Here is a 13,748-nt window from a genome sequence, read left to right as displayed (position 1 = left end):
GTTATTTAGAGAAGAGAGTTCATAAGCTGAATCATAAGCTGAGGAAAGCTAAAATAAATGAGCAACATTTTAATGTTTTTTTTTCCTATTTTGCTTTCCTCCTCATTTGCAGGACGAGGTTTACCGAGCTACAACCAAAGGGCTCATTGAAGGCCTCATATCAGGCTACAATGCCACGGTGTTTGCCTATGGACCCACAGGTTTGTGTTTAACTCTGTCTATGTGTGTTCTACAAGACCTAGCCAGACATCCAGGCCGTTATTCTCGAAGTGCATGTATTATTATGCTGACCCTCACTATGCGATCAGCCTGAATTAGTCAGCACCCTTGCTGGAAGATAAAGTGAAACCTTTTTGAGATCTTTTTTTTATTCAGCAAATGTATAATGAGAAAATGAGTCATGCTTTGCCTGTAGTGGAAGTAAAAGGCTTACAAAGACTTTTTAGGCTGGCAAAGACTAGTTGAGCTAGGGAAGATATTCAAACAGCAACATTTTAGTGAAAATAAGTCAATGTTCAACAGTGAACTTGCGACTCAACTTAAAGTTAAAAAACTTTAACATCTTAAAGAGACCCGGGCCAATTTCAAGGCATCAGATACGGCTGAAGCTAACATAGTTACTTAATTGTGCTGTAAAATGGCATTGTGTGCCTAGAAAAATACATAATACTCCCCTTTAAGCATTAAACTTTATAATAGATTTACAAATCTTCCCATGCTGGAAAAAATGATTTGATATTTTCAAAGCAACATTAATTTCTTTGTGCTCCGTGGAGCACACAATTTGCATATTACCCTTTAATATACATATTGTGGAGAAAAATAATCAATAATTGTTTGAGCTTAAATCCCTTTTTTGTTCTTCACAAGAACAAAAAAGACTCATGCTTTGTCCGTGTTGGTAAGAACTGCACTTAGCACTCAACAAATAAATTGTCATGCTTTGTTCCAGGTTGTGGGAAGACATACACCATGTTAGGCACTGACAAAGAGCCAGGAATCTATGTTCGCACACTGAATGACTTGTTTCGTGCCATTGAGGAGACTAGTGATGACATGCTGTACAGCGTGTCAATGTCCTATCTAGAGGTAAGTCCTTTATCTACAAGGAAGTTCAGATACATTACTCCCATTTTAGGATAGCAGACTCATTTATTGAAGGTGTCACACCATTTTATTCATCCTACAGCGCTAGTCAAATCACTATACACACAAATTTAATGATTTGTTCAAAAAAGCATTAATTTTTTTACTTTGAATACTGGTAGTTGGTTGTTTTGTAACATCTAGGCCTTTAATCTTTTTTTTTTACAACAATCAACTTACATATATTTGTTTTAGGATTTTTATTTATGTGTAGTAACATAAAGTACTACATATTTGGGAAGTAAGAAGAGAATAATACATAGCTTTCAAAATCACTTGTACATAAAAATCTGAGAAGTGTCACATCCATTTGTTCAGAACCCCTGAGAGCTAAGTAGATGTGCCTGAAATTACAGCTGCATTTTTAAGGGGATATGTGCCTTTTACCTGTTCACATTTACAAACTAAAATCTTTGTCCTTTCTTCTTTGAAAATTAGCTCAAGGTTAGTCAAACAGGACAGAAAGCATAATGGTAATTTTTCAAATTGTATCACACATTCTCTTTTGGATTTAGTCCTGGAATTTGACAGGACTAACCCACATAATATAAATGCTATGAAAAACTGTAAATGTTGGGCTATCATTACAGGCTTAAATATGATCAAAACAATGTCCTTGATGCTCAACTTTGAACACTAAGTGTTTCGCTCTTTGTGTTGCTTTTTCTGAACTGCTGTTTCTGTCATCTTATGCCTTTGAACAGTTTTTTCTCCCCTTTTTGCCTTGGTTTGTCTGTGGGTAATTAGCTGGGGACTGATTATGCTCATTTTTCTGTGTGCCTGCTGGACTCAGCTTCATACCTCATTACAGACAAGCAGGAACAGCTCAACTTGTCCATTTAGTTCCCTTAACAGCACCAGATACAATGAAGCTGGTTCAGTTGTGTCATAGAGGTATAACTTTACAATTCTGTGAGTGGTCTCTTATTTTCAGGCACAAGCACTGAAGAAGATAAAAAGACCCTTTCAAATGCAAGAGTCTCTTGCACTTCTTTTTCTTTTGCTTTTTTCTCTCTTGTGTCAAATGAAGAGCTTTTTTGGTGTTCTGAACATTTCCCAAAACTTTTCCTAAATGATTTTTATTTGTTAAGCAATGCCAAAAAATATTAGTTATATACTAGTCCCTTAAGTGCAGCTCCAAATAGCAGTTTATAGGATTAGTACACATACGGATTTCCAAGAAATACAAAGAAGTCTCTCAATGAATCTACCGTAGATGAAGTTTTGAGAAATGCATAAAAACTGACTTGCCCAAATGATACAAATATTTAAAACATTAAGAAAAATCCAAATATCTTCAATAGGCTCCCTTTAAATAATTTTTTGTTGTTGTTGCTAAATTCAGCATTTTTCCAATGTTGAGAATATCTATGTGCAAGCCTCAGAACTTGAATGAATATCCGGGCTCCAGACGGTGATATTCTTCCCATTTATTATGGTAACACCTGCATTCTCTGTGAAAAGGATAAAAAGAAAAAATACAAACCGCTAGATCTAGATGTGGCAAAAGCACTGCATTGTCTGTCCTTCTGAGAATTGAATCAGCATGCAATTGTTTTCAAGAAGAAATGTTTAATTCAACATCCTACACTTACCGAACCAAAAACACTGTCCAACTGAGTAAGCAAGGTTAATGTGGAGCAGCACGTTCAGTTCCACATCCTAAGGGATCCTAAAGGCTACATAACTTGACAATTAGGTAAGAGTGAAGTGTGTCATCAGTTTATCTCAGGCTATGTATTGAAGTTTTAATTTGATTTCCAAACTTGACATTAAAATTAATTCAGGTATGTAGAAAATCCTCATTTCTCGTAGTTATATTTAATGTAATAGTTCTGGTATGATTAAAATGCATCCTGGTTATTCCCATGTATTGGATGAAAGTTTTATTCTTTTAAATTTTAAGGAACTAAACATGATCAAAAACCTGAGTTTGTCCTGTTGTCAAACTTTGACTTTTTGTCATGAAAAATAATTACCATGATTAATGTTGATCTTGTCCCCAACAAAACTTTACATTTATATAATAACATTACCTTAGCGCCAACAGGGCTCCATATATTTTAACCCTGCATTTTTTCAGTGAAGGTTACAATAAATTTATTGTTTGGTCTGTACAAAATTCATCTTGATTAAATGCTTATCCAACCCAATATGCCCAAGAGCTTCATAACAGATGTTGACTGAACACAAGTGAATGTCATTTTCAAGGCTTGTGAAAGATTCTGGCCACTTGCTATACAGGCTTTTGACCTGCCTGAGAGATTTCAGTTGTCTGAAGCGTTTTTATCTGTTTCTCCATCATCTACTTGTCCTCGATCACTTCAGTCCATTTGTACAGAGTCTGGAGGTCTGTTTGATTCTGTCTGAAGAAGCAGGTATAGAATATTAACTAGATTTATAACGAAGCCATGTTTACTGTAGAGTATCAACAGAATTTGCTCCATTCTCTGGCTGTCAAGAATAAATTGGAGTAGCACAAGTAACTTAATGACAAAATCCTGGACACTAAGAGCAGTCAGCATTCAACTGAAAATCAAAGTGGCACAAATAAGCACTTGTCTCGCACAATTTCAGCCTATTGGAGGGGTTTTTGCATTTGGCATCAAAATTACGGCTTTTGTTTTCACTGCCAGACGCTGTCATTATGAACACTGAGGGACAAATTTATTGCAGGGTAGCTTTTTAGTTTCTCTTTGAGTGGGTGGGAGTGAAATTCTTTTCCATCAAAATGTCAGAAACTGCATATAGAACAAGCTTTCTGACCTGCATTCATTTTGCAACTTTGAATCCTCAAATGACTGCATGTGTGACGTGTGTGTTTGCTGTTTCCAGGGAGCAATCTGTTACTGCCGCCGCCTCATAGTGAAGAGGTTAAATGACATTTTATGGACGAATTGAGCAAAGTGCACATCTGTTGCTTCTCTTGTTTGCATCTCTCTTTCTGTCACGTGTGAAATCACTGCAGCACATGCACAGGAACACACCAATACATCCTACAGTTCTTCCTCATTTATTTCAGAACACAATTGCTGTGTTATTGAGCACACCTTTCAGAGCTGGTAGCATCACGTTGTACCCCAAGCTCTTTTACACTCCATCTGAAGTAAGAGCTGGGGAAGTAAAAAATAACATAGCCAATGTTAAGATGTCAGTTTGAATGACAGCCTACTGCTCTAGTATATGTTTGGCTAAAAGTGAGTTTGGCAGTAAGTGTGTCCTAAAATTTCAGACTGTCACCCTGTGGTCACTTTTCAGGATCTTGTTTCTGCTTTCAACTGAATGTGTTTTGAAAGGTTTCAATTATTTTATCATTGTCCAAAATGTTCTTACACTGGTGTGATAACAATGTCATACCCGGATCTTGGATATCTTTGAACTGTTGATTTTTGTCAGTAACTCCAGTCTGAGAAGAAAAAAAAATCCCTGACATGATATTGATACATTAAATAGAGAAAAAATAATTAAATCACTAATTCCTTTCAATTTTTATGCTTAAGACTTTTAGCTAATGACAAACATTTCCAAAAATTGTGTTTGGCACATCTTGTTTCAACTTGTACCATGTACTTTTCAGTGATGATGTTAGTTGCTCTGGTTTATTGGTTGTCTTTTTTCTTATCTGAAGCCTTGAATGGAAAAATAGCTCCATCCAGGAGATGGAGTTTTTTTTATATTTTCTGTCTAACTAAATTAATGAGTCACAAAACAAGGATACTTTTTGTTCTCACTCTGGATGTTCTGGTTCACATCTTTAGATGTCCAATGTTACTTGAAAACTTCTCTTCTCTGTTTTTCTTTTCCCAAACTCTTTTCGAACTTAATTATAAATATCTAATTTTATGTCATTCAAACTATGCCTTTAATCTCAAGAGAGACACTAAGGAACTGTTTAATGATATTAAAACCTTAAATCAATTTGGATTATATTTTAAACATTTATATTAAAGAAATCATTTTAATTCTGTTCTACTAGTTTGTAGAAATGCTTGCACAGCTTCCTATTGAGTTTGGCCCTGTTTATTGAAATATTTGATTATATAATAAGTGCTCAATGTGTAAGCAATTTGATTGATGTGGAGTAAATCTCCTGCTAGATTAATATCCAGAATGTGATCACTTCTTTGAATGTGTTATGGATTCATTCCCCGCAGAGATGATTTTTTTTTATTTTTGAGATTATCTATCAATCTTTTTAAATTACTATACTGTATACAGTAGTAGTATTAACCAGCTACACCATATGCTTGAAAAATAACAGTAGTAGAGTAAGTGTTTGAAATATACCATCTTGTGTGTACCAGTAATTAATGTGAGTTTTGTTATTTAATTGAATTGCAGAAAAAAATGCATATTGTATTCTTATTACATGTGCTTGAAGACACATTCTTCCAACTGATTAATCCTGTCTGAAGAATGTTTTACATTTCAATCTATATATTTACAGATCTACAATGAGATGATCAGAGACCTGCTGAACCCGTCTTCAGGTTTCTTGGATCTAAGAGAAGACTCTAAGGGTGTGATTCAGGTTGCAGGCATCACAGAAGTGTCGACCATCAATGCCCAGGAGGTGAGAGGATACCCAGTGTGGTTTCATCACACGGTTAAAAAGCTATGAACACTCCTGACTGCCTCACTTGTGTGTCCTCAGATCATGGAGTTGCTAATGAAGGGCAACAAGCAGCGCACGCAGGAGCCAACAGCCGCTAATCAGACATCGTCTCGCTCCCACGCTGTGCTGCAGGTTGCCGTCAAGCAGCAGAGCCGTTGTCGTGACGTGTTGCAGGAGGTCCGCTTTGCTCGGCTTTTCATGATTGACCTCGCCGGCTCAGAAAGAGCTGCTCAGGTGGATAGATTTGGCGCTTTGTGCTTGCATTTAGACATCTTTTGATAACATTAAGTTATCAAGTTCAAAATTCAAGGTCCTTCTACTCTTTGCATGTTATTGAACATAGCGCCTCGTAGTACACTCTTCTACATCTAAACTGTAGCTTCCCCTGTTGACTTATTTTGCAATTTCACTTTTCAAGATGATAATCATTTTATGAGAGAGACTACAGTGCCTTGCAAAAGTACTCATAGCCCTCAAAGTTTCTCAATTTACAGCTGCAAACATCAATGGATTTTACTGGGATTTGTGTAATAAATCATTACACAGTATCACTTCACAAGTAAAAGGATAATTTTTTGCCATTTAGATTTTTTTTAATATAAAATACATAAAAAGTGTTGTATTATTCTCCCATTATTCCCTAATGTCCCTCCAGAAAAGGCATGAATTCTACCAATTGTGTGAAAAAGTTATGCACTATTTTCTGCTGGTCTATTGCTTAAAGTCCCCCCCAAAAAAATTAAGTTTGTGGTTGTAGTGTGACAAAATTTCCAAAGAAAACTGCAAAACGCTGCATGAACCACTCATATTATTAAATGCATATATCTGTAGTGTCAACTTTGATTACACTTTTGTGAATCATACTTCAGAGTTTGACATTGGTACACGACTTCCATTTCATAATCTTTAATATGGCCATTTCATCAAATTTACTGGGCATCTGTAACAGCTAGTAATTATTCTTTTTATTGCTTGGCTATTGTAATGTCTTGTTCAATCATAGCACAGCTGAGGGGCCAACTCCCATAATGTAGAATTACATGATCAGATATTACCTAATACAGTTTGCAACTTCATGAACAAAAATTAATCTCTCATTTTTTAGATCCCGAAAATGAAGTAAATCCTCTCATTTAGTCCGATCCTCTACTGCACAGGATGTCTGTCATGATGTCCTGCATGAGATCCTTGTTTTATGTTCTGCAGGCTTCCTCGACCACAAACAGGACTCCAGGTTATAGTTAAAGTTGCTGCCTGTCATTCAGGCTGATTTAATACAAAGTGTTTCCCCCAGAACATCAACAGCCACTCCACTCAAATCTATCTTTAGTCTCTCCTCAACAACATGTTGCTTGGCTCTAAAAAGACACTTTTGTAGATGTTACATTTGCGGTCAATGGAAGGGAGATTCAGAACCCAGAAGGAATCACAGACTAAGCCTCCTCTCTGTCACTTTGCACAGAAATGCAGAAAGAAAAGGTCAAAGCAAATTCTCTGTAAAAGAATTTTTTTTTTAGATGAAGCTTCATGCTCAACCCTTGTTAATGTTTTAGTGGGTTGACGGTAAGCTTTACTCCAGTCAAGGCTGGGACAGTGTGCTCACATCCCTCAGGTTTGAATTATGTCTCCTTTTAGCTCCAAATTTCTAGTCCGGAGACTCTGACTCTCCTGAATGGAGAGTCAGAGAAATCTGTTCCTTTCACCATTTTACGTGCACTAATCTATTACCATTTTTCTGCTTAGAATATGTTTATTGGAAAGGGACTCACTGAATCCTTTTTATTTTCTGTTTATTTGAGCTATGAAGGTCTGTCAAGCTCTGTGATTGTTGTGAGGGCTTTTCAGACTCACCCTGCAGCTTCAGGTGCAATATATTTATTTGGTAGCGCCTTCCTGTTTTGGAGGACGTCACTCAAAATGCTCATTTTGTTTCAGAGAAGTATTTCATAACTACTTATATACTTTAAAAATCAAAAACAATTTTTTGTTTTTCTGACTTTAAAATATGATGCAAAATATGACTAAATCCAAATTTATTTATGAAGTATGTGTCTTATTTTTCTCTCACTAAGAAAAATGTGTTTCACTGAAGTGAGGTGAAATTGTTCAGTCTTGGGCTACTCTTTGACTTTTTGTCTCAAAACCGCATCCACCATATAAATAAAATCTCCTGGTACTAGTTAGATGCCTTTGTTGCTTGCTATTCCCAGTCTCCCTCTAGTTCCTTTTACTGAAAGCTTTCATTTGACCCCCGTCACAGGGAACAAAGTGATAAAAACCCCTGTGAGTTCAGAGGTTTTCTCACCCATCGATCTCTGCCTCTTTCAGACTCAGAATAGAGGTCAGCGACTGAAAGAAGGAGCTCACATCAATCGCTCCCTCCTGGCTTTGGGCAACTGCATTAACGCCCTGAGTGACAAAAATGGCAACAAGTACGTCAACTATCGAGACAGCAAGTTGACTCGCCTCCTGAAGGTACTGCAGTTGAGAAAAGATTCCTTTCTTTATACAATGTCTGGCAAAAGATGTCATATATTTTTAAAACCAAGTATAATTTTCCTTCTACTTCACAATGATGCATTATTCAGTCATATTAAATCATAAGACTGGACCTATAAACACAACAAACACACAAAAACTTTTAAGCCACTCTATCTGTTGTATTCACAAAAATGTCTCTCAAATTTCAATGACAGGACTCATTGGGTGGGAACAGCAGAACAGTGATGATAGCCCATATTAGCCCCGCCTCTATAGCTTTTGAGGAGTCTCGAAACACGCTGGCATACGCTGACCGTGCCAAAAGCATACGTACACGGGTAAACTTTTATTTCACCCTAATAAAGGCTCACCTTGAAGTGGATTGGGTTTTTTCAGACATATTGTTTCCAATCACTGTTTGCTTTAGGTGAAGAAGAACCTAATAAATGTGTCATACCACATTGCTCAGTACACAAACATCATCTCTGACCTCCGCTGTGAAATCCAGCGGCTCAAAAAGAAGATTGCAGAGCAGGCGACCCGGCAGGTCGGCTCCGACCGAGCTGACATCCGAAACATCCAGGGTAAATTTGATCGTCTGTACTTTAAATGAGTAAAAGACACATCTCAACATCTGTTGAAAACTGTATTCATGTTTCTTTCTTCCTTTCTTTCTTTCTCTTTGTATTTCTACTGTCTTTCAGCGGAGGTCCAAGCCCACTCCAGCCAGCAGAGCAGAGCAGAGATGGACGAGTTGAGGGAGCAGCTTCTGGATGCTTTCCGGCAGCAGATGAAGATCAGGAAGAGCCTGATCGAGCTGGAGAACAGCAACATGGAGATCCAGATCGACACCTCTAAACACCTTGTCACCATTGCAGAGTCAGTCGGATTTCTGCTGTTTCTTTTCACCGCAGAGCACACTTGTTATTTAAAATCTAATAATCCAGATTGTCACATTTTAGCAGCTGTCTTCCAGTTAATATTCATAATTCTCAATCTCTGCTCGGGGGTTTAAATCAAAGAGACTCTTATTCTTGCTCTGATCTAGTTTAATTAAATTAATTAGTGCACAGCAAGTATTTCTCTGTAGCTATTTTATGTTATTAACTGTTAACAGTGATGCAAATCTAATTATGAATTTCCTTGACTACAAAATCTATTCAAAGTAAAGAATTATCTCACCATATTTGTGCCTACAAGCTTTAGAACATGCAATTGCAACTGTCAGTAAAAACCTTTATAACAAAATATACATATGTTATGTGCTATAGCTGGGAGCAGGAGCAGAGCAAGCGCAGGAGAAAGTGGCGTTCAGAAAGAAGGAAGGAAAGTGTCAATAAAGACGAAAGTGAGAAGGATTCGGATTCCCCAGACTCTCCCCCAGACAGCACAGAGACCCGGGAGGTAGCAGTGGCTCGGGAAAACTTAGTCACCCTCATGGCTGAACAGAAGAAGATTCAAAAGCAGAAGGTTTGCTTCTTCAAAATGTTAGGGTTAGAATGCATTCTGATGTTCTCCCGTACTGAATGAAAATAACCTCTGATTGAAGGGTTTACTGGAGCAGAGGTTTCTGGAGCTCCGGGATCGAGCGCGGCGCCTGGAGGAGCTTCTTCCTCGCAGGGTGAGCTCAGAGGAGCAACGCGAAATCCTTGGCCTCCTCTGCAAGGTCCACGAGCTGGAGATCGAGAACACAGAGATGCAGTCCCACGCTCTGATCAAAGACAACGTCATCCGGCAGAAGAACTTTGTGGTTCAGCGCTTTGAGCAGCACAGACACCTGTGTGATGAGATCATTCAGCAACAGAGACAATTCATAGATGGTAAGTTACTTTTAAATCATTATACTGTGTTTGACCTTTGCATGGAACTCGTCTAAAGATTTTCCAGTTATCAGTTGAAAACTCTATGTGTGCTGTGTGCATTTCTCAGAGATTATTAACCCTGACAAGAAATTACAAGTTGCAACCCTGTGACTTCGTGTACAAAGGCTTGAGTGGCGACATGGTATACTCTTGAATAGAAAAACTTGTCCACTCACATAAAAAAAAACAGATGTTTAAAACTGCCCAGGGGCCTAGATCCAAACATATTTTTTCTTGAGTCAAGGTTGACTGGCATAGTCCTGATAAGTTCAGTTCCTTCTGAAGTCCCTCACGCTGGTGCAGGTATAGGTACAGGCAGCCTCAGTCTTCAGCACAGCTCCATCAGGGTTATTCTTGACAACTTAAAGTGGCTAGTAATCAAATTTTCATCTCGGGCCAGAAAATAATCTCGGTTTCTCAAAACACATTCTCTTCACGCTGCACCATTTGGGTGGTTGTCCACTTTGGAAGATATTTCATAAAACTATTTTATCGGGATGTTAGTTGTTAAAGATTTGTTTTCAGCACTCACAAATCATCCTGTGAGAGTTTCTGCTACTCATCCATACTGAGTGTGCAACGTTTTAAATGCCTGTACATAAAACTAGCGATAGTGGCGATAGCAACCATGTACATGTGTCCCTCTGCATGTTTCAGAGAACAGCCTGCTTGTACCACCGCACCTCCAGGAACTATATGAGATGTACATGAGGGAGCTGGATGAGAGGAAGCTGGAGAGAGCTGTAGCCTTGGACAAGGTGACCACCAGACAAACCATCAAGGTGACTGTCATGTCGAATCAATTAGTCATTAGTCTTAGATATGAATTAAACTGACAGGACAAATTATGAAGGCGTTTTCTGTATTCTTATTTGCAGGAAGGATCTTTACCAAAGATCTCTCTGCCAGGTCACGGTCACGATTACACACAGGATGTAGATTCTGACCAGGAGAGCTTAGGCAACATGTTCACAGAGAACAGACGAGGTCAAGCCAGAATGCGCAGACACACCTTACCCCCAATTCTCCCTGAAGCTGAGCCGTAAGAAGAGATCATTTTCTTATTCTTCGCTCATAACATGTACTTAAAAGTTCATTTACTCATCGACTTGATTTCATATTTTCTCTGCCTCAGGGACAGGGTGTTTAAAAGCAGTCCTCATGCCAAGCAGATAAAGAACTCGGCTGTAATGACCCCTCCTCCGATACACATAAATGGGAAAGGCAACAGAGAGGTAAGGACAATTCCTATACACCAGCTACTCTGCTTTGTTTCTGGTAATAATCTGGTAATATAATTTACTGAGGTAACTCTCAGTAAATTATATTATCAAAATGTTTATGTATTTCAGTGATTCAATTCAAAATGAGAAAGTTTAATATTGTATCAATTTAAGAGTTCCTAAGAAAATTAATTTACAGAAATAAACACTTATAATATTTCCATCTTTGTGTATTGCATCTACATCATGTGCGAGTTTAACATCAGAAATTAATTTCAGAACATTCAAAACATGAATGCAGTCTAACCAGTTCTTTTCCTTTTAAACAGCACCACCCTGTGTTTTATTTAGGCATGCACAAAGTTTTACCTCTTAGGTTTTCGTTTTGTTTTCAAATCTTCTGAAGAAACGTTGGATCTCCAGAGTAAAAATGTACTACAAGATTTGATTTTGGAAAGACACTAATATTATCAAAGTAGCACTGCAGTGAATGTTTGGTCGCAATGAGTCCCTCTGATCCTCATGTCCGCAGCTGCAGCCTCTGGCTCCTGAAAGCTTCACAAGCTACAGCCATCTCAGCCACAGCATCAGCAGCCAACTGGACTCATCACCCGAAAGCAGCGAAGCTGGGGGTGATATGACCATTTCTCGAAATGGTAAGATCCTTCTTCAGATATGGTATTCATTATGAACTTGTTAATACCTACAGAGAAGCTTTTTGTTTGTTTGTTTGTTTTCATTAAAGTACTTCCAGTGATTGTTCTGTGAAAACACAGCATGAAACATTTATCCCAACAATCCCTCAAGTCCAGCTGTTCTGTTCTTAGATAACAGCGTGGGGAGACAAATTAGCTACATGAGTCACGTCATTTATTTTAGTGTCCCAAACAGCAAGCAAATGTCTTCACATCACATGCACAACATATAAATAGAAGGTGAAGATTGTGAATGCAACACAAACCTACTTAACCATCTGCCTTCAGAAATTAACAAATGGACAAGAGTCTACTTTTCTTTATTTTAATCTTGGTTTGAATCTAGCTGTTTTGGGAAGACCTCAGAGGTTTGGTAGAGAACATTAGAGGACAAACAGCATCATAAAGACCTAGAAACAATTTCAGGGATGGGCAGGAGAAAAACTTCAAATATTAATACATTAGGTAGCTAGTAGTTGGGGATTTAACAAAATTGATTAGAAGAAAGCTTCCATTAAACATATGAAAGGAAGTTCTCTGGTCACCAAAATAACACATTTTGTCTTGGATATTAAACGGTATGGATGACGGAAAACTAACACCCTGAAGACACCATAAAAACATGGTGAGGCTGTGGTGATTCTTCTTCTCGCCATTTATGGATTTCTTTGTGTTGCTGTATCATAAAATCTAAGGTATATTGTTGTAATGTGACAAATTATGAAACAGTGCAGTGCAATCATCCAACCAAGAGACAGGTTAATGCATCACTATGTCCTCAGGGTTTGGTAATTCCTTTGCTAAGATGCAGAAAATAGCCTCCCGGGCACAAATTATATTTTATATCTTAAACCAAAGCCAAGCAGAAGATATTTTATATGAATCATTCCTTTACTTTTATCCCTCACCTAAAATATTTCTTTTACCATGTCTGCACAGAACGGCAGCAGATCCTTAAAGGGGTTCAGAACATTGTGGTAAAAGCAGCCCGTCGACGTTCCAAAGCCCTGGAGGTGGATGTCCTTCGGTTACCTGCTGCCCCCTCTCCCCTAGACCACAAAAAGCAGAAAAGCAACCTCTCTTTAATCGAGGGGCCCCCTAGAGGTCTACCCTTGCGGCGCGGCAGGCAGCCAAGCCCTGAACTGAGACACGCCACCTCTGATGATAACTTGTCCAGCAGCACAGGGGAGGGACCAGGCCTGCATGTGACCTGGACACGTCCTCGCAACCACCATGCTACCAACAAGAACCAAACACCTCGCGAGGTGGACTTTGAGGCCCGTCGCAAGAAAAGACGCTCAAGATCTTTTGAGGTCACTGGTCAAGCAGTAAGTCATTTTAATTTGTTATTAAATGTTGTGAGGTGTTAAATATTTTGAAGGTTATAGACAAAGATGCTATGTCCACCTTTGTCATCACTTCTACATCAGCTTTGACAGTTCTTGTCACATGGCAGTTTGTTTGGCTGAGAACCATCGATGCTCTGGTATCTAATTTGTTGCTTCAGTCCTAACAATTCCTCACTTCTCTCTCATGCAGCTGCCTCAGACCAAAGCCATCAAAGCTCAGAGGTTTCGGCCTCTGGACAGCACATCGGACCCTCATCTTCATATTAACGGCCAACCCCAGGCCCCTATGGTGCGTCCACATTACAGAGGGGTCCCTCCTATCGCCAAAGTCAGGCCTCACCACAGCAATCACACACATACAGGTGAGCAGTTATCTT

The 13,748-nt window shown here is 38.6% G+C and overlaps 1 protein-coding gene across 1 annotated transcript in view; it reads left to right on the top strand.

Annotated features, from left to right (window-relative positions):
- kif19 (kinesin family member 19) overlaps positions 1–13,748 on the top strand; it is a 37,986-nt gene that overhangs the window by 23,177 nt on the left and 1,061 nt on the right. The window contains exons 4-19 of the mRNA XM_014474105.2: positions 113–200; positions 953–1,089; positions 5,594–5,719; positions 5,801–5,995; positions 8,090–8,236; positions 8,458–8,580; positions 8,670–8,826; positions 8,947–9,121; positions 9,514–9,712; positions 9,792–10,062; positions 10,762–10,886; positions 10,983–11,146; positions 11,240–11,339; positions 11,860–11,983; positions 12,962–13,350; positions 13,562–13,733. Of these exons, the coding sequence (XP_014329591.1) occupies positions 113–200; positions 953–1,089; positions 5,594–5,719; positions 5,801–5,995; positions 8,090–8,236; positions 8,458–8,580; positions 8,670–8,826; positions 8,947–9,121; positions 9,514–9,712; positions 9,792–10,062; positions 10,762–10,886; positions 10,983–11,146; positions 11,240–11,339; positions 11,860–11,983; positions 12,962–13,350; positions 13,562–13,733 (2,692 nt within the window). The remainder of the gene's footprint in view (positions 1–112; positions 201–952; positions 1,090–5,593; positions 5,720–5,800; positions 5,996–8,089; positions 8,237–8,457; positions 8,581–8,669; positions 8,827–8,946; positions 9,122–9,513; positions 9,713–9,791; positions 10,063–10,761; positions 10,887–10,982; positions 11,147–11,239; positions 11,340–11,859; positions 11,984–12,961; positions 13,351–13,561; positions 13,734–13,748) is intronic.

The sequence above is a fragment of the Xiphophorus maculatus genome, chromosome 10 (genome assembly GCF_002775205.1).
Source record: "Xiphophorus maculatus strain JP 163 A chromosome 10, X_maculatus-5.0-male, whole genome shotgun sequence".
NCBI classification, from domain to species: Eukaryota; Metazoa; Chordata; class Actinopteri; order Cyprinodontiformes; family Poeciliidae; genus Xiphophorus; species Xiphophorus maculatus.
Note: the sequence above shows the minus strand (reverse complement) of the source record. Positions and strands in the feature narration are given on the sequence as shown.